General features: G+C 47.7%; 1 protein-coding gene across 4 annotated transcripts in view; it reads right to left on the minus strand.

The window, feature by feature from the left end:
- Positions 1–792: 792 nt before the first annotated feature.
- Positions 793–19,900, minus strand: part of ATP13A5 (ATPase 13A5) — a 49,875-nt gene continuing 30,767 nt past the window's right edge. For all 4 annotated transcript variants that reach the window (XM_045030173.1, XM_045030172.1, XM_045030174.1 and 1 more), the window contains 14 exons: positions 18,789–18,906; positions 18,089–18,213; positions 17,307–17,470; positions 16,494–16,616; positions 15,505–15,584; positions 14,143–14,185; positions 12,704–12,813; positions 12,281–12,377; positions 10,842–10,914; positions 9,419–9,593; positions 8,126–8,316; positions 6,431–6,519; positions 4,458–4,538; positions 793–1,329 (listed from right to left, as the gene is read on the minus strand). In XM_045030173.1, coding sequence (XP_044886108.1) covers positions 1,129–1,329; positions 4,458–4,538; positions 6,431–6,519; positions 8,126–8,316; positions 9,419–9,593; positions 10,842–10,914; positions 12,281–12,377; positions 12,704–12,813; positions 14,143–14,185; positions 15,505–15,584; positions 16,494–16,616; positions 17,307–17,470; positions 18,089–18,213; positions 18,789–18,906 — 1,670 coding nt within the window. In that variant the 3' untranslated portion in view covers positions 793–1,128. The remainder of the gene's footprint in view (positions 1,330–4,457; positions 4,539–6,430; positions 6,520–8,125; positions 8,317–9,418; positions 9,594–10,841; positions 10,915–12,280; positions 12,378–12,703; positions 12,814–14,142; positions 14,186–15,504; positions 15,585–16,493; positions 16,617–17,306; positions 17,471–18,088; positions 18,214–18,788; positions 18,907–19,900) is intronic.

Here is a 19,900-nt window from a genome sequence, read left to right on the forward strand (position 1 = left end):
TGAATTTGGCTCAGTGTGTATATATGGTTCACTCACATGAGGCTGAGCCAGGAAATATCAGACTCTGAACAGCAAAGTAGCAGGTGTTTTCTCTCTTGTTCTGCCTGCAAATTCCCATTGCGATGGATAAGTTTTTGTGGTTAGAGCGAGAGGAAATGTATGACCTAAAACTTGATCTTCCCTAGCCAGGCCTAAGCCTTATAAATGAACTTTAGCCTCACTCCACACTGAAGTCACTGTTGAAAAGTTGTGAGGGATGTGAATGGAAACTGTGTCTCAATGTTCCTTAGTACAACTCGAACTGGGCTTGGCTTTGCTCACCCCCAGCCCAGTCCCCAGGAGAAGATTTTCAGTGTGTTAGGCCTTCCTCCGCTGCATGACAGTAGGGCACTCCTCACTGGTCCCATTTCTGCAGCCAGTGCCTGGGCAAGAACTGGAAGATGGGGCTCTGTATGGGGATGACGTGGGGATAACATTGGGCTTTGTGGGGATAACGTACATTCCCTGTCACATCTTTAGCTCCTTCAGGCAGGGAAGAAATTTGCTTTCTGGACAACGTCTTTGCCGTTTGGGCTTTAGGTTTCCATGTTGTGCTGCATTTTGCAAATTTACATACACGTCTTTCCCCGTGCCCAGAGAAGTCCCCTGGTCCCAATACACCACCTGAATTCATGAAGTGCTCTGCAGGGATCAAAGAAACACGCCCCCCAAACCTGCAGCTTGAAATTCTCCCAAAGAACTTCAAAAGCAAAACCACAGGAAAAATCGACTCTATTTATTTTTAGTTGTAGTTTGGCAGCTTACACGAGAGTCTTAGTACGGTACATTGACTAGCCTGGCAGCAACAGAGGAGAATCAGATGCTCATTGTTTTACAGGGAGTTTGCAAAACTCGAATCTTCTTTAGCGTACTTGTAACTGGACAGAAAAAGTGCTCAAATGGTCAATAAAGCTTCATAGAAAATGGTAATTCTCCATAAAGTGAATCCTGTCAAGGGTACAGCTGCAAGAGACACTGCCTGCATCTCTCACCCAGTGTTCACACAACCCCCTCTGAATCTCTTACCTATGAAACAGTGAAAATAGTCTAGGTACAATATAAACTAGGAAAAGTCGTCCTCTTTGGCTTCTAGTTCTCTTCGTCGTGTTCATAGATTGGGTTGATGTAGATTTCATTCTTGCTGTTTTCTGCAAAGTCTTTTCTCTTCAAAGGAGGCCATGTTGGATCCTTCTCCAGCTTCCTCTGCCACTTCCGATACTGGCTGCGAGACCGGAATCGACAGCATTTCTTAATCAGCAGCCAGAGATGTCTGTTTTGCAGGACGACATCCTGTGAAGTGAAACAGAACTGCTGATACTGGCTCCCTTTACAGCTCTGAAGTGAGTGCCAATCCCCTCCTACTAAAGCAGCGTGGGTCAAATTCTGCCCTCACTTACACACAGGAATATTGCCTAGCCAGGGCCTGAGCCCACACTCATGTGCACGCCAAACTCCTCCAGGCTTCCAGATAGGTGGGGTCAGGCCCTTATTCACCTGTTACACTGGAATTACAAAGCATGCAACTTTCCAGTGCTACATTAATCTCTCTTCCCAGGTTACAAGCAGAATCTCCTGTCACATGCATGCAATGTAGGGATTTCAGTTTGGTTTATCTGAAGGGATAACCAGGGCCTGATTTTCAACCTGGCCGTAACCTTCCTTTTGTGAGGTTTCAGCTTGGCAGGGACAGATAACTGTAGGTGCAATGCTGTGCCTACAAACGTCACTTCCAAGTTGAAGTACCTAATTTGTGAGCTCCCACTTCTACAGTGACAAACCAGACCTGTAGCTGTTTGCAGCTACAGATCGGGGCACAAAGGGGGCAGTTTTTAACAAGTTGGCCCCAAATGTATTGAACCGTTCAGTGGTACAACCTACTGTCCACAAGCACTATTCTCCAGCAGATGATCTAGGACTCACTCGTCTTCTCTGAAAAGGTTCAGTCTCATTGCTTCCAAAGGGAATACATGTGAGAAGGGGCAGTGTAGACCACACACCTTGGTGTGCAGAAAGTGGGTTTGGTCTATTTAACAGGTTACTTGCATTAGATGTATTTAGGGTACATAGTTTTCAAGGAAGATAATGTTGCAGCTGAAAGGGGAAGAAGAATCATAGAAAATGTGGGGCTGGAAGAGACCTCAAGAGGTCATCGAGCCCAGCCCCCTGCGCTGTGGCAGGACCAAGTAACCTGGACCATCCCTCACAGGGGTTTGTCCAGCCGGTTCTTAAACACCTCCCGTCCCGTGACGGGGATTCCACGACCTGCCTTGGAAGCCTGTCCCAGAACTGAACTCCCCGGAGAGTTACAAAGAGTTTCATAATAGTTAACTTACACCTCCCTTGCTGCAGACTAGACTGTTACTGCTTGTCCTGCCTTCAGTGGGTATGGGGAGCAATCGATCCCCATTCTCTTTAGAACAGCCCTTAACAGATTTGAAGACTGTCAGCAGGTCCCCCTCTCAGGGTGTTTTTCTCAGGACTAAACATGCCCAGTTTCTTGAACTTGTCCTCAGAGGTCAGGTTGTCTAAACCTTTTATCGTTTTGTTGCTGTGAGGCAAACCCGCAGCCAGACGGGGCTGCTCGCTCAGCTACAATGACTCACCTACCCCAGTCAAGGAGCCGGGAGCACAGGCGTGGACCTGGTGCAGTTCACCCTCCTCTCTGACACTTCTGCGGCAAGGGGGAGACCCTGGCGCGCATCTACCTCGAGTGCGCCAGGTTGCTGCCCCTTTTCCGGCTCCTCCAGAATCTCCCCACACCTCCTGAACCCCCATCCATGGCCCCACGAAGTCACGAGGCTCCTCATCAACCTTCTCTTGCTGCTGGCCAAGGTAGCTGCCACCATGCCAGGAGGAGGAAGCTGGACGGGGAGGTGTTCTGTGACTGGGCGGCCTATTTCTGATCCTCCCTTAGGTCACGTCTCTGGGCAGAGTTCCTCTGGGCCACATCCACTGGCTCCCTGGACACCTTCGAGGAGCAGTGGACGCTGTTCGTGGTTCTCTGCTCGGTGTCCCCCGCTGGATCCCTGCTTCTGACTCTGTGACTCTGACTCCCATCCTGGGGAACATTTGTTGTCTCTGGAATTATTTGAGCTCTGGGTCCAGTGGCTCCTCCCCTTTGGCTGTGGGGGTCGTTTAGATGTGGGCAGGCTTGTGCCCACCCATTACCTGCCCCCCCGACACTCAATAGTGCAATGACTCACCCCTCCAGCAGAGCCTGTAGTGACTCATCTCTCAGGTGTGCTGCAGCAGCCTATCCCGGGGCAGGGCATGGATCAGATAGCCCCAGGCCCAGGGATTTCACTCTCACCGCCAGAGCTACAAGTCAGTCGGTGCAGCAGCATCACTCGGCTATGAACTCTCCTGCTGCCTGGGGGTGTTACAGACCCCTGTGCTTATAGCCTGCCCTAGATCCTGACCCGCCCTTGCCCAAGTCTTCTTCCAGCCCTCTTCAGTCTTGTCTGTGCCCTATTCTGACCTTGCTCCAGCCCTGTTCCTAACCGCCCCAGCCTTCCACGTGCCTCCTGACAGCCAGGTCCTTGGACTGACTCCAGCCCAGCTCTGACCTTCAGCCCGCCTCCAGATTGTGGCTACAGTCCTGATTTGGCCTGTCTACGGACTCTGAGCCCGGTTCTGACCCACGGCGCATCCCCGGGTACCAACATCGGCGCTGCTCTCGGCCACTCTTGACTCTCAATCCAGCTTTGGCCCTTACTGCTGTCCTCGACCGCCGCTCCAACCGCCAGGCCTGACCGCCTAGAACCCAGAGCCTGACAGTTGCTCTTCTGTGGACTCGCTCCAATCTGTCCACATCTTCCTTAAGGCATGTGGTGCCCAGAACTGCACACAGGACTTCAGCTGGGGCCTCACCCGTGCTGAGCAGAGCAGGACAATGACCTTCTAGGGCTTCCTGTTCAGAGGCGCCGACTTTCTTCTTTCCGCCCCGCCCCCACTCTGCCCCTTCCCCAAGGCCCCACTCTTGCTCCGCCTCTTCCCTCCGCGAGGCCCTACCCCTGCCCCGCCCTCCCATGAGCGCGCTCCGCTCTTGTTCCGCCACTTCCTGCCCCCACTCTGCCCCCTCCCCCCAGTGCCTCCCGCCTGCTGCCGAACAGCTGATGGGCTGGTGGGTGCTGAGCACCCACTGTTTTTTCCTGTGAGTCTCCAGCCCCAGAGCACCCACGGAGTCGGCGTCTGTGCTCCTATTACGACACCACAGAATGATCGTAGCCTTTTTTGCAGCTGCATCACATTGTTGGCTCATGTTCATTCTGTGTTCCACTAGGCCCGTCCCCCCGGATCCTCCTCAGCAGTCCTGCCACCTCGCCAGCTAGTCCCCACCTTGTGTTTGAACAGGAAGAACTCGGCACGTCCGCTAGACTTCCTGGTCCTCGGTGAAATGGGTCAATGAAAGCACTCACCTCCACAAAGAACGATACACAGAATGTGACAAACAGCATGATTAAGATGTAAACCCTCCAGATCGTTGGAGTGCAGAGAAGCTGTTGGAAAAGAAACACAAGTCATTTGAATGTGGTTTTAAGATTCTCATGGATTCCTAACAATCTGTAAGACCAACTAGTTGTATTTTTCCTTGGATCAGCACTGAAGTTAAAGAAATCTTAGTGCCATCTTATCTTCTCAGAGATCCCTGAATGGATTAAGTCATGTTAAAACATGGATCCTGGTTTTTTGCTTTCCTAGGGTGCAGATGACCTAAATGTATCAGAAGCAGCTGCTTGAAATGGGTTTAGTGACAGACAAGGCTTCAGCATTTAACATTAATGAACCCCTATTTAAGATCGTGACGGGAGCTGGGGGGGAGGATGAAGTGCCCACTGTGTTTGGAAAGGAGTTGTCAGGACCAGTGGCATACCCAGTACTCCCTCCCACCATGGCCACGGCATGCCTTTCAATGAGACTGGGGGAAGTTCCTCCCCAAAGTTCAGGCTGTCCTTGTTTGGGGATAAGGCAGAAAGCAGTGCTCTGCACCATGCACCTGTATGCTAAGGATGAGTGCATTAAACACAGACACTTCTCCACTGAAGTTTCTGCTGTATAGCCACAGAGGAGAGCTAGCCAATGGTAGCATCAGTCCTGAAGGATGGGGGCAGTTAGGACTCCCTGCCCAGGAGTATCCCATGTAGAATACAGGCCTGGTGGTTTCTATCATTTTGCTACCCGGTTGTGAGTTCAGCAATCGGAGCCCTGCCCTGCAGTCACTCCATGGGCAAAATGTCCATCTAACGATGTGGAGTTTTTCTATTAGAGCAGGAGCACGGCCAAATCAGTCAATAAATCTCGAATACCATCAGATCAATGGATCACATTCTGCATTGCTTGTGCAAGAGTGGGTGCACAACTTGCTGAAGGATTCTGTTCAAAGAATAGTTATCACTGGTTCGCTGTCAAACTGGGAGGGCGTATCTACTGGAGTCCTGCCAGGGTCAATTCTGGGTCTGGCACTAGTCAATATTTTCATTAATGACTTGACTAGTGGAGTGGAGAGAGTGCTTATAAAATTTGTAGAAGGAGGGGTCATTGTACTTTCGAATACAGGATTAGAATTCAAGATGACCTTCACAAATTGGGAGAACTGGTCTGAATTCAACAAGATGAAAGTCAGTAAAGCCAAGTGCAAAGTACTGCACTCAGGAAGGACTAACTGGCTACATGATAGTACTGCCGAAAAGGTTCTGGACGTTCTAGTGGATCACAAACTGCATACGAGCCGACCATGTGATGCAGTTGCAAAAAGGCTAATATTCGGAGGGGAGGGGGAAGGGGTGTTAATATGTGTGTCATATCTAATACATGGAGGCAATTGTCCTGCTCCACTAGTCACTGGCGAGGCCTCAGCTGGAGTATTGTGTCCAGTTCTGGGCACGGCACTTTAGGTAAGATGTGGATTAATTGGAGAGTCCAGAAGAGAGCAAGAAAAATTATAAAAAGTTTTAGAAAACCGGACCTATGAGGAAAGATTAAAAAAACAGGGCATGGTTAGTCTTGAGAAAATAAGACTGGGATGGGGACCTGATGAGCCTTCAGATCTCTTAGGGGCTGTTATAAAGGATGGTGATCCATTGTCCTCCATGTCCACTGAAGGTAGGAGAAGAAGCAATGGGCTTAATCTGCAGCGGGGAGATTTAGGCTCAATATTAGGGAAAGCTTTCTAACGCCAAGGGCAGTTAAACTCTGGACTAGGCTTCCAAGAGAGGTTGTGAAATCCCCGTCACTGGAGGTTGTTAACAACAGGTTGGGCAAACACCTGGCAGGGCTGGTCTAGATTTACTTGATCCTGCTTCAGAGAAGGGGTCCCCTCTAGCCCTGCATCTCTATGATCCATCAAAATGCAGAGAGGGTGAAAAGGACACGCAACCTCAGTTCCACTTACCAGCATTCCCTTGTATACAGCATTGATGTCAGCAAAGAGGAGGAAAAGGCAAATTCCAAGCTGGGTGAGCAGCAGGACTGAAAATATGTCTGGGGGAACAAGAGCGTTGTGGCACTGTGAAGTGTTTTGGTAACCAGAACAACCCCTGCTACTGGACTGGGTTATTATTTATAAAGGGCTGGCAGCTCCTGAGATGTGTTGCAGAATTGCTATGCAGCACATCTCCTTGTTTAGCAAAACTTCCCAATTCTACCACCAAACAACGGGAGCTGCAGAACTGAAACAAGAATGAGAGACTCCACACCGTTCTGTCACACAAAGTGCACATCAGTGTTACTGCACGGGTGATTTGCCAAATGCAGGCTTTAACTAATGCAACCAGTGTAAACTAAAAGCCACTCTGTGGAGACACAAGCTTCTCACCAGGATAGCATGGTCTCTGACGACAAGTGGTCTTATTCCTGATGTATGCTATGACCCATATGCACAACCAGTGAGGAGAGTGTGAACTTCACACGTGGACTATGGGAGCATATGATCCTCAGTGGTGTCATGTTACCTGGGTGAAAGTATTCCCTGAAGTAAGGGCCGGATGGCGCAGGGACTTGGAATCGGACACAGAGCCTTACGCTTCCGGGTTGCTAATACGTATCTTGCCCCTACCCTCCGTGCATGAAAGCTGTTGCCATTCTGCCTACTCCTGTGCAAGGAGCTGCTGGTTGCAGAGCAATTCCCAGTGGCCAGGTATCCACATCACAAAAAGGCTGGCACCAAGCAGCAGCCTTGGTCTTTGCCTTGGTAAAGCAGCCAAGGATGAACGAGCCATGGTGAGCGAACTGCTCTGTGACACCCTCCAGATCAGGGTGAAGCACGTAGGAGAGGTAAGGAAGCAGGATGCCGGGCTGTCGAGCCAGCGCCTTGCAGGAGCTCTGTGACATCTGCCAAAAGGCAGCTCCCTGTAAGAACAGGTGTGCATGTTTGTCACCAGACGCGGCTTGGGAGCTAGAAATCTGGCAGCTGCCCCCCGACTGCTGCTCTACAGCATACCTTGGGGCCTACTCCCTTCTAAAGTACACGCTGGAATTAACCCTCCTGCGGCTGAGCAAAGCTTTCCTCTCGCTTCTCTAAGCACACAGCTGCAGGCAGAAAGGAGCTACCTATTAATCAAGAGCTACTAGGAGGTCATTCAATCATTCTGCAAAACTCAAAGGAAACTGATTTTCGTGCCTTTATCACAGACTTTTCTGCTCCTGTCCCACAGAACATATGCTGGACAGAGCTGGGTCCCTCAAAGATCACAAGGAGATCATTTTTGTTTATGGAATTTCAGCAAATCTCCCCCTTTTTGTTATCTGTCTTCAAATTTTAACAAACAGTTCTGGCATTAACTGCTGTGTTGCTCTCTAAATGCCCACTTCCCAAACACGGCCAGGTTCTCCTTTCTTGGGTCATGCTGGTATACAAATTAACCTGGAGGAAAAAGCCTATGCCTGGGGCATGGCTGAGCCTGGCTCCAGCTGGTGAAATGGGAGCTGACTTCCATCAATAACAGCTTGCTGTGCTGGTCACCGGTTCAGGTCCAGATAAATCACAAAAGGAGGAGATAAATCAAGGCATTACTCTTAGCAAACTATGTGTCCCTGTTATTTTAAGAGTAAATACCTGGAAAGCCCATGTTAATGCAGCTATACTTACAGTTAGTATAGACAGGTTTCCTGAATGGCTTTCCCTTGGAAAAGACAAATGCTAGAATGATGCAGTTGATTGTAGCTAGTGGCCATAGAGTGGTGTCTTCATAGCTTAGAACGCTGCTGGGGACGTCCGTGGCATTTGCAGTTCCATTCCTGTTTGGAATGGTCAGGGAGTGGGTTGCTGGAGGACACTCTCTGCAAAAGAATCACCAGTATTTATGAGGCACTTGCTTATACTCACTCAGCTGTGACTGGCTAGAATAAAGCAGCTTTCGCTATCATATCTTATCCACCCCGTGTTTCTACAGCGCCCATCACTGTAATGTCCAGGTGTCACACCCCAAAATAAAAGCTGTGTTTAATTCTGTTCAGAAAGGCCTAACCTCCCTGCTCCACCTGGTTAACACCTCTGCTCTGAGGGCAGAGATGGCTACTGGGGCACAGGAAGGGGAACCTTTCCACTAGCAGCCTCCGCATTCATGGGCAAGTGTTCAACCATCGAAGTACAGAACATCAGCAGCAATAAAGGGGCCCAGTTGTAGCCCTGTAAATCAGGGAAAGTTCCCACTGCAAACCTTTGCCATATTTTCTGCCCTGAATGTGCATTTCTCCATGATGACAGGATGTAAAGGGCTCCTGGATTTGGAGAGAGATTTTAAACTAAATAACACACAGAGAAGAAGCCCGATTCCCCACTCCGTTACAACACTTTGCCCCCTGAAGTTAATCAAATTACACTAATGTAAGAGAAGGGAGAATCAAACCCAAGGTCTCCGTATGCTCCCAGGAGAAGCTGTCTCACGACAGGATACCAGGAGAGGGCAGCATGGAGGGGAGCAAAGAGCAATCAGTGGATTTGTTTGACAACATGAAACTGAGGTTTGGGTCCGTTTATCTTTTTTTCTTGCATTAGCACCAGCTTGCTTCATGGTCCTGGCTATTCACTGTTGACTACCTGCATGAGGCTAAAAGCAATATTCTCACCTGGCTAGATGTTCCACTCTGCTGCATGCTGCAGAAAGGAACAAGTTCACAGAAGATAGGAGATGAATAGGGGAGAGGAAGAAAGTGGCTTCTGGACCTGTTCCCCATGCCTAGCTGCAGGCAACCACTCCACAGCCGACTCTACAGTGTGCCTGGGATGTGGAGTGAGACTAGCTGAAGGCTGGAGAAGCCGTGGTAAGTGCCCACTGTCCCCAAACACTGCAGTACTGTCTTGTATTTCAGCACGCTGCCGTCTCGGCTGGCAGCGTGATTTTGCAAGACTGGGATTAGAAATGGGAAGCGGAGGAGTTACCTGTGGTTGGCCATCTCCGAGTACCAAGGCTGCTGCTTCACCAGAAGGAAGCCACAGACCAGCATGATTGCAGTAATGCCCGTATGGAGAATGACTGAGAGCAGCAAAGGAGGAGAGATGAGCTGCCCTGGAGGTCGGTAAGGGGCCAGCTTTGGGTAGGCCTGGGTCAAGCTCACTGAAAAAGAGAACACACATTTCCTCTCCGAGACAATGCAGCCCTGGCTGCCAGCGCTGGCTCCAGGGGTTTTGCCGCCCCAAGCAGCCAAAAAAAAAAAAAGCCGCGATCGCGATCTGCGGCAATTCAGCGGGAGGTCCTTCGCTCCGAACTGGAGCGAGGGACCCTCCGCCGAATTGCCGCCAAATAGCTGGCTGTCTGCCCCTCTCCGGAGTGGCTGCCCCAAGCACCTGCTTGCTAAGCTGGTGCCTGGAGCCGGCCCTGCTGGCTGCTCCACTGCTAGGCTGGGTGCACGACCCGTCCCAGCCGGACACTAAACCCTTCTGCGTGTATAGCACACTGACTTGCCCATGTGTGAAGGCTGCAAGGTTTGTCCAGCATAAAGGGGAAAGCTATGGCCTTATTCGCCCCGCCGTGACTGCTTCTGTGGCTACACCCTGCCCTCCAGCCGGTAAAGTGACCACACTGAACAGCAAAGCAATGCAAGCTGCTCCAGTGCCACCTGCTCACTCCCATAGCCTGGCCCTTTGACGCTGTGGCTTAACTACCTGCGGGGAGCCAGTGGGTGAGTCCTATTTGGCGCTTGGCCCATTGTCATTCAGTATCACCACTGGAGGCTGAACATTGCCACAAAACCACAGAAAACATCACATCTCAGGGCTATGGGTTGTTGCCCTCTCAGAGGGTCTCTACAGGTCCTGCACTGTGTTCCCACCGGCCTGGTCTGACAGGCTCAGCCTGTATTATTATGAATTACTTGTTTTCCCATAGCGCCCAGTGGCCTCAGGCCCTGCAGTGCGGGGTGATTAATAGAGTCACAGGAAGAGCCAGCGCCTGCATAAAGAGCTTATGATCGAATAGGCAGAGGGTGCAAACGCTGGGAGAAATGGCACATTATTGTCTCCACTAACAGGTACAGAGTGATTTACTCAAGGGCACACAGGAAGGCTGTGGCAGAGCTAGGACTTGATCCCAGCTCATCAGAGTTCCAGCCTAGTGTCTTATCCATCAGCCCACCCTTCCTCTTCAGCTGCCACAGGTGTCTGAATGCTGCCTACTCTGGACAGGAGACGTGTGGCTGTACCTCCACACTCTGCTCTCAGTTCCACCCAGGTAGCCCCACTGAAGTCAGTGGTTATGGTGTAAGTATCAGCAGAATCTGCCTCGCTGTTTAGATTTCTAAAAGAAAGCAAAGTCGATTGTTTACACACACAGAGACTTAAGCACACCCTTTGCAGAGCTGCTTACTTGTTAAGCAAACCAGAAGGGTGATGACGACATCTTGCATAAGGTACTGGTAGTTCCCAAAGATCTGTAGTTGCTGAAAGAAAGAAACAAAGCCCATCTAAGGTTACAGCAGGTTTGGTAAGATTATTTCATTATTATACACGTTTCCATGGCACCCATCAGCTGAGTATCAGCCCAGACCAGTTTATCTTTGCACTGTCTCTATGAAATCATAATACTTAATATGACTTTAGAGCTACCTAATGCCTCTCCCAGTACTCTCAAATCAAAAGGCACAGCCTGGTAAGTCTTACGGACCAGTTCCTCCGCACAGCCCCACCGAGTCAGTGCCAATGTACACTGGCTAAGGAGCGGACCCTAGGATTGTGGTAGGTGCCTGTACAGGGTTCCATTAACTGACACAAATGACAGGGCCAATTTCAGCCCTGCCCGAAGCACATACACTTGGCAGTAACTTCAGTGGGAGTGGCCATGCTGCCAGGCCTGTCTTTGTCTAATGTGATGAGAACACAGACAAAGCTGTTAAACCAGAGTTGGTGCCCGTGCAGATAGGGTTAAGACTTGGTAGCTGGTTTCAGCTATTCTGATATGAAAACAGATTAGTTGTTTTATTTAATCAATAAGAAGTCCTGCAGAGCTGATTTTTTTATCAGCAATGTACAAGCTGTGAACCGTTTTAAATACTACAGTAGCAATCTTCTGCAGTTTCTCTGCTTGCACATGAGCGAGCTTTGCCTGCTGTGCTTGTCTGCCCTATCTGTGACATTACCAGCATCTGATGTTACTGTGTTTACTAGGGCACCAACTCTGCAAACATTCATGTGCTTCACTTTACATATGTGAGGAGCCCCACTGAACTCCTTGGCACTACAGTGCCTGTGCAAAAGGAAGCACGTGCATAATTCAGCGGGAGTTTTGCCTGAGTAGAAGTTGCACAAGGATTTCAGTATTTCTCCTACATAATAATAGTCTTGTGCTCGAGCAAGGACACAGAAGAAACCCCTTCCTCCTCCTACATCTTCCTTATCACTACCTCTCCCTAGTCTATCTTCTCTCACATAAGAGCTTTCCCCCAGCATTTCTTTGTGAGGACTGGCCCTTTAAATTTGGAAGAGTGAGGCAGCTGTGCCCCTAAGGGAACCATTTTGTTACCAGTCCTGCTTGCTGTGTCTCCTTCTCTTCCAGCTGGTGAGTACTCGTAACTACTCTTGTGTTTTCCCTTTCTTCTGGGGGAGCTGGCCCATTTTCACAGGACTTGTTCTGTAGCCGCACTAACAGTAAATGTGACTGATTTCTGCTATTTGTTACCCGGCTTGTGACACCTTGACAATACTTTGGAGCAATGCAGAACTTTGCGTCCTAGCTATGGGCTGTTAGTAAGGATTACAATCTGGAGAAAGACACAGCTCATTGATGAGAGATTGGTTTTAGACACATACCCAGTAAAGCAGAGCAGTGCCAATAAACTGAGTCAGGCCGTACAGGGTCAGGTACTTAAACACTGCAAAAGAAGCAACCAAAGCAGCACGACCTTCCCTGTTAGGAAAAAAATTCTGTGGTGACTATAGAACAAGCAATTTTAACAGCTGTAGGGCTCTGCCGAAGACAAGCAGCTCAGTTTGTTTGAATTTTAGTTCACAGTGTTACAAGGAAATTTACTTTGATTTTTCAGGACCCATTTTTGTATTTCTATGTGAGTGTACTCCTGATTTTGCACTAGAGGTTTCAGGGGAAGCGGTGACTGTCATGTGACTGCAGGGAACAGAAGTTGCCTAGGGAACAATCCTGCCCACACTGCTTTGAAATGTAGCAGTGTATAAATAAGGTACTAGAACAGAAAGCCCACAGTGAGATTGCTTTACCTGATCAGCTCGGGCACACACTCTATGTTGGGGACTTGGGAGGTGAAAGGCGAAGCCACCGACGCCTCCTGCTCTGACAGTGATATCCCTGCGTGGGCCATTTTCAAAGCCTGAAATACACCAGTGTATGAGCAGGACAAGACATTACTACAGAGTTCATCATCCTGCCCATGTGAACTTGCTCCTCACAGTATGTCATGTATGTTTTCATGGCTGTGAAATACATGTCATGGACTGCGAAATCTGATCTCCCCCGTGAAATCTGGCTAATGCAAGGGAGACCAGATTTCCCAGACTTGGGTGGCCGGAGAATGGCAGTTGCTAGCTGGGAGTCCAGCTCTGAAGGCAGTGCTGCTGCCAGCAGTAGCGCAGAAGTGAGAGTGGTATAGGTGGGGGGGTACAGGGCTGGCCTTACAGGTGGGTGAGTGGGTGACCACCCCGGGCCTCGTGGTCAGGGGGGCCTGTGGTCACCCCCTGCCCCGCCCCGCCTCCCATACACGCACAGCCAGCCCAAGGCCCCTTTAACTCCCAAGAGCTGGGCCTGGAGACAGGGAGGTGCAGAACTGCGAGCACCCCAGCCAGGGGCCCCTACTGTGTGCTGGGCTCCAGCTGCTAGTCCCAGATGGCTTGTAGAGGGCCAGGACTTCCTCTTCCTCCGCACAGGCCACTCCCAATGCCATCCCAGGAATCACCCCCAGATGTGGGAAACTCTGAGGCTACCAGCTGGAAGTCCAGCTCTGAAGGCAGTGCTGCTGCCAGCAGCAGTGCAGAAATGAGGGGGGCATGGTATGGTATTCCCACCCTTACTTCTGCACTGCTGCTGGTGGTGGCACCGCCTTCAGAGCTGGGTGCCTGGCCAGCAGCCTCCCTCCAGTTGCAAGCTCTGAAGATAGCAGCACAGAAGTAAGGATGGCAACACGGTGATTCCCCTACAATACCCTTGCGATTCCCCCACGATCCTGTTTTGGGTCGGGATTCCCACTGTTACAATACTGTGAAATTTCATATTTAAATATCTGAAACCATGACATTTACAATTTTTTAAATTCTATGATCGTGAAATTGACCAAAATGGACCGTGAATTTGATAGGGCTGTATTTATAGTTAATGACTAGGCTATTCCACCATGCATCCCAGAAGATTACACTGCCTTTGGAAGTGTACAAATATAAGAAAGGAACATTCCTATCCAATATATCTCATCATACCCAATAACTATAGGTGGGTGCACGTTTACATGAAGAATTCCATCAAAGAATGTTTCTAAAAGGGACACATTGAAGGATATATTGATTGTATGTTCTGACAACCTAATTTGGACAGTGCTGTTAGAATGTTTCATGGCAGTAGATTAAGCTACTCTTTTCATGGTACTTGGCAGAATGACAAAAGGAAAGACACCATTTCAGGAGGATGAGAGATTTGTGTTTCTACGTACCCCACAGTCATTGGCTCCATCTCCACACATACCCACATAGTAACTGAGAGGGACAAAGAAAAAAAATTAATAGGTGAACTTTGTACTTAATTGTTTTATCATTTAAGACACTCTCTCATATACTCATTTAGGATCTTCAAATATGTCACATCAGAACAAAGAGGTGACTGACTACATTTCACCTACTGCCCTAGTATAGGAGAGTGTCTTGGTGGAGTAAGAGATAGGTGGCTGTTTTCCTATGGTACTTACTCCAACTTTGTGTTTTGTTTTTAACTTGCTTACGTTTTAACGTTGCCAGATCATTTATGAATATGTCAAACAGCAGAGATCCCAGTACAGCTCCTTGGGGAACTCCGCTATTTACCTCTCTCCATTGTGAAAACTGACCATTTATTCCTACCCTTTGGTTCCTATGTTTTAGCTGGTCTCTGATCCATGAGAGAACCTTCCCTCTTATCCCATGACTGCTTATTTTGCTTAAGAGCCGTTGGTGAGGGACTTTGTCAAAGGCTTTCTGAAAGTCCAAATACACTATACCATAGTTTTATCACTGAATGCAGATGGAAAGAGGCAGACCCATGTGACCAGCCAATTCTCCACAGATAGGTTTGGGAACCTCTGCACTAATATCTATATAACATGCTAGAAAGTGTTTTTGAGAGTTCAGTTGTGAGACCCATTACTGAGTAACAAAGGAGATTGCAGTGTTCAGCATGGGGAAACCTATGCTGTCTTTGTCCCTGCTCTGCACTACCTCAACAGTGTACACGCAAGGGTTTCAATCTCTGGAGTGGTCACTGCATCAGAAGCAATCATTTTACTGTAAAAAAGTTACAAAAAGTATTTCTCTTGCTTCTGCATTGCAGACAGTGTTTACAAACAGTGTGATATCTGGCCTTGGGAAATATTAATTTCCACATTAATGCCTGAATGAGCCAGTTTCAGTCCAGTATCAGGTGCCAGATTTGATCTGCTTTTCGCAGCCTGGGGTAACTCCATTCAGCTCGGCTGGAGCGACTCTGTGGTAAATGAAATTAGGGTCTGACCCATGTATTTTTTATTTCATCCTGCCACTCATGATTCATGGTGCCTGTTATATATTATAATGTAGAGAGTAGTGGCTAACATTATTCGAAGGCTAAGGTCACTGCAGTTGTGTATAGGTAGATTAGGTGTGTATTTGGGTGAAAGTGGACCGTACACTGCGAGCTCAGAGGGTACATAGAGCTTTTAAGCCTGGAGAAAGGGCGGGGGAGAAAGCTGAGTTCTGTAATCAAAAGTAATGATACGCTGTGCTTTACTTCTCTGTGCTGCAGTATCTTTTGTAATTATGTTTAGAAAACATTCTGCTGAACCTACTTCAGTTTTTGAAATTCTTCAATGAGGCTGGATTTCTGCCCAGGAGACATTCTAGCAAAAACAGTCCCATTCACTAGTATCTGTAGAGAGAAGAATGTTGAGGTACTAGATTGAAAAAACAAACCCCAAATATTTTTAGCACTGTTAGGAATCTAGTGTCCCTTGTATGATATTTAGCAGCATAAGGGAGAAATCAGCCCTGCTTCATTATTGAATCAGATGGAATAGCATCTTACTGCTTTTCATCTTTGATCTACCAATGGCATTGAACCAACCCCCCTGCTCTGAACCTCCTCCCCACATGTTGGAGTTTTTGGAATCTGAACCTGATTCTTCTCATAAAAAGCTGTACCAAAACACCCAGGGTCACAAGATCCACAAACTTTGAAGTGTTTAAAATCCAGTTCCAAAATAAGGGCATGACACCAACACCAAGTCTATTGAAGTCAATGGGAGTCTTTCCAACGACTTTAATAGACTTTGGATCAGCCTGTAGGAGTTTGCAATGTGATCCCATCTCTGTGTGATCATTTTCCTGCACCATGAACATTATCCCTTTAAATTTAGCTCAACTCTTCAGGATCAAGTAGCATCTCCAGTCTATGTGATCCTTTTATCATTCACCAATAGCGCTAGAGTGACCAGTTTTATTAGTTACTACCACAGCTCTAGAAATGCTGATTCATGTCTGTGTTTTTCCCTAATTGGACTGCTACAATTAAATGAATTCTGTGCTTCCTCTTATCTGCTTGTGAGACAGATGAATATTCAAAATGCCCTAAATGGAATTATTGGAAGCCTCAGCAGAATGAACACTGACCAGCTAAGAGAGGAGCATTCAGAATAAAGTTGGGGAACACGGGGGCCATTGCACGGTCACGGTCTCTTTGTTGAGAATGAGCTGAGTGACTCACACCCGTTTATCAGTACAGCACCTTTGAAATTCCACATTTTTGTAAAACCAGCTCTTTGTTTCCTCGCAAACTTACTTTTGGCAGCAAACTCTTGAAATGCTTCACTATAACCTGATAGGATTTTCCATTCAAGGCAAAGTGGTAATTGTTGCTTTCCCTTTCAGGAATGGTTCTTTCCTCAATATTAACACACGTGTCCTAGAAATCAGACGAGTTATTCTTAGACTGGAATCATAATGTCTTAATATGTGATTAATGAAGGGGACAAATGTAATTGCTCAAACCATGATTGTTATTGTGGTTAGTGGCTAGAGAACTGGAATCTAGAAGCCTGGGTTTCACTGTGCACCTTGTCACAGACCTTGGAAAAGACATTTAACCACCTTGTGCCTCAGTTTTCCATCAATAAAATGGGGATAATATTTACCTCACCCACCATCCCTTTGTAAAACTTTGTTGCTCTGTCTCCATGTGACTACTTATTTGTGATCTAACACTTGTTAATTACTACATGTTAACCAACGTGATTGGCAATTATGCTATAGAAATTACACTGAAGTTTGTCTCCAGACACAACATATGTTTCTAGTTGTATTTAACCATAGAGCCCTACTGGGTGAATGAGACATGCTATATATCTGCAGAGTACTATTATTATTTACTATTATATTTTATGAGTTGTTCTGAGCTGATGGCTATATCAAATATCACTTCACCAGCTGATGGAACATTTAAAAAAAATCCTGCATGTTTCCTTCATGTCACAGCAACTTCAAGCCTATTGGGCAAAGTAGTAAAAAAACCCACTTTTCACATATTAAAAGCCTCAGTGCTTCATTAAATCCCATCAGCATTTGAAAAGTGACTACGTCCCCCACTTGTGCTTACAGTGATTCCAGCTGCAATTTGTTTGCTATCTTCCACTAGTTGCCAGGTAATGGATGCTGGGGTGGGTCCTTCTGGTTCACTTGCTTCAATGAGAATCACTTTGCTGGTCTTGGAAATCATTCCGGAATTTTTGGCCACAGTAACAGCTGTCTGAAGGTTGTCACCTGTCAAATAAACAAGTGAGGCAGATTGTGTCTCTTCTGTCTACTGTAACTTTACTATTGTTGCTGTGCTACACGCTGTGCCCACCCCAAGCGTTCATCCCCCCAGTTTCTTCTAGAGACCAGAGGGCCGATTCTCCACTGTTACACCAGGGGTATGCTACTGTAACTGTTTAAGTCAGGGGCATTGCACTAATCTAGAGTCGGCAGCCTTTCAGCAGTGATGTGCCGAGTCTTCATTTATTCACTCTCATTTAAGGTCTCGCGTGCCAGCAATACATTTTAACGTTTTTAGAAGGTCTCTTTCTATGAGTCTATAATATATCACTAAACTATTGTATGTAAAGTAAATAAGGTTTTAAAAATATTTAAGAAGCTTCATTTAAAATTAAATTAAAATGCAGAGCCCCCCCAGGACCCAGGCAGTGTGAGTGCCACAGAAAATCAGCTTGTGTGTCGCCTTCAGCATGCGTGCCATAGGTTGTCTACCCCTGAGCTAATGTAACAAGGACAGCAAGTCCGAGGACCAGATCCTGTGAGCCATCGGCTCATGGAACTGCTGTTGTCCAACGTGGGAGTTCTGTACCTGGAGGGCTACAGGCTCAGGCCCAGAGACGATACCTGTGATCATAACGCTCCTGATGCGGGCAGTGCTGAGTTCTTCCAGCACAGGCTTGGACTCTGCCTTCAGCCGATTTTCCATTATCAGAAGGCCCAGGAACGTCAGGTCGGACTCCACTTCCTCCCTGAGAATGAAGATAAAAACACCACGAGAGATTGTTTCCATAGTGTTTGGGGCGGGAGCAGCATTTGTTTGACATAGAATCCATACTAGGTTGCACTTTTCTTTCCAGTGAAACGTAACTGATCCTGAATGCGAAGCAAAGCGACTCACTGAGCATTTACGTGTCTACAGCTTTGCACAAGCTGTCATGCCTCCACAACATGGCTGTGTGGGCTAAGCAGGAAGCGTAGCCAGGACACACACACACACACATGCCAGATATCTTCAGGAACAGAAATCTGCTCTACCCCCTGGAAGACAGCGTACACGGGGAGGAGACATGCGTCCTTTCTGCTCCCATCCCCAGCTGCTCGCCATGCTGGGCTGGCAGATGCCAACACAGAACTAATGCAAAGATGAAGGTAATGGGGGCTGAGTTTAATCCATTTACCAGGAGCGTTAGCTTACTTGGCGATTAGCATGTAGGGATCATGCTAAATGGCTTAGCTATTCCCGGCTCCCTCTCCTCTGGGAGGTCCTGAAGAGTTGGTGTGGAGAGGTATCCAGCGGTGATAACAGGACATTAGCAAAGCTTACCTCTCTAAGTTGTCCAGTTCCACATCCTTTCCCATGTTTAGTGCTCTATGTGCCAGTGCAATCACTCTGAAACCTTGGGTCGTGTAAACCTTAAGCTCCTTTACGAAATCAGTTGGGACTGTTTAGAGGAGAAAAGAATATGTGGGCAAGTCTTATAGTTTAAGTGACTTAAAGAACATCCAGTCTTTGGTTCTTTTCTTCTATGGCTTAATCTCTGCATATTCTACAGGGCCTCCTTGCACTTTAAATAAGGCTGAGGGAGTCTTGAACCTAGGCCTGCAGAGCAGCTAAGCACCAAACAACACTCTGTGCCATCCAGCAATAAGTATAACCACTAACCATGACCCACTGTGGACACAGATCACAGGAAGTTCCACCTCCAGGGGTCTGAGAGGTAGCAGCCTCGTGGCTCCTGTTTGGTAAATCCAAGAGATGACAGAGCGCTGTCTACACGGGGGGTTAGGTGCGTATAACTGTCGCTCAGGGGTGTCGATTTTTCACACCCCCGAGTGGCACAGTTATACCGATATAGGTCTGTAGCACAGACCTGGCCTTAGCAAAGACACAGCATGGAGTTCCCTTCCACACAGACTGCCTGCCGCCTTGCTCCCAGCTGGTAATGCTTCTCAACGTGGGGACAGGGTTAGAAAAAGGAGCAGACGCGCCACGACACTCCCCTCTCTCCTGCCAATCGTGTTCAGTGCAGCTCAAGCCATGAAGCGTTTGTTGGACCCTGGGTGAAGAGGTCCTGACCTGAGACGTGTGGTCAGTAAGACAGCTGAACACACGTGGTGAGAAAGCTTTGTTTTGAATTTAACAGTTTGTTAAGCTAGGCACTAGTAGTATTTTATCTTTATTTTTCTTGTAACCATTTCTGACTTTTATGCCTCGTTACTTGTATATGCTTAAAATCTCTGTTTGTAGTTAATAAACTTGTTTGATTTAATCCAGTGTGTTTAAACTGAAGCGTCTGGTAAACTCCATTTGGGGTGACAAGTTGTGTGCATATTATTTTTTTAAAGAAATAATGGACTTAATATAACTTGTATTGTCCAGAAGAGGACTGGGCAGTACAAAACATACATTTCTAGGGAAAATCTGGGACTGGGGGT

The sequence above is a fragment of the Mauremys mutica genome, chromosome 9 (genome assembly GCF_020497125.1).
Source record: "Mauremys mutica isolate MM-2020 ecotype Southern chromosome 9, ASM2049712v1, whole genome shotgun sequence".
NCBI lineage: Eukaryota > Metazoa > Chordata > Testudines > Geoemydidae > Mauremys > Mauremys mutica.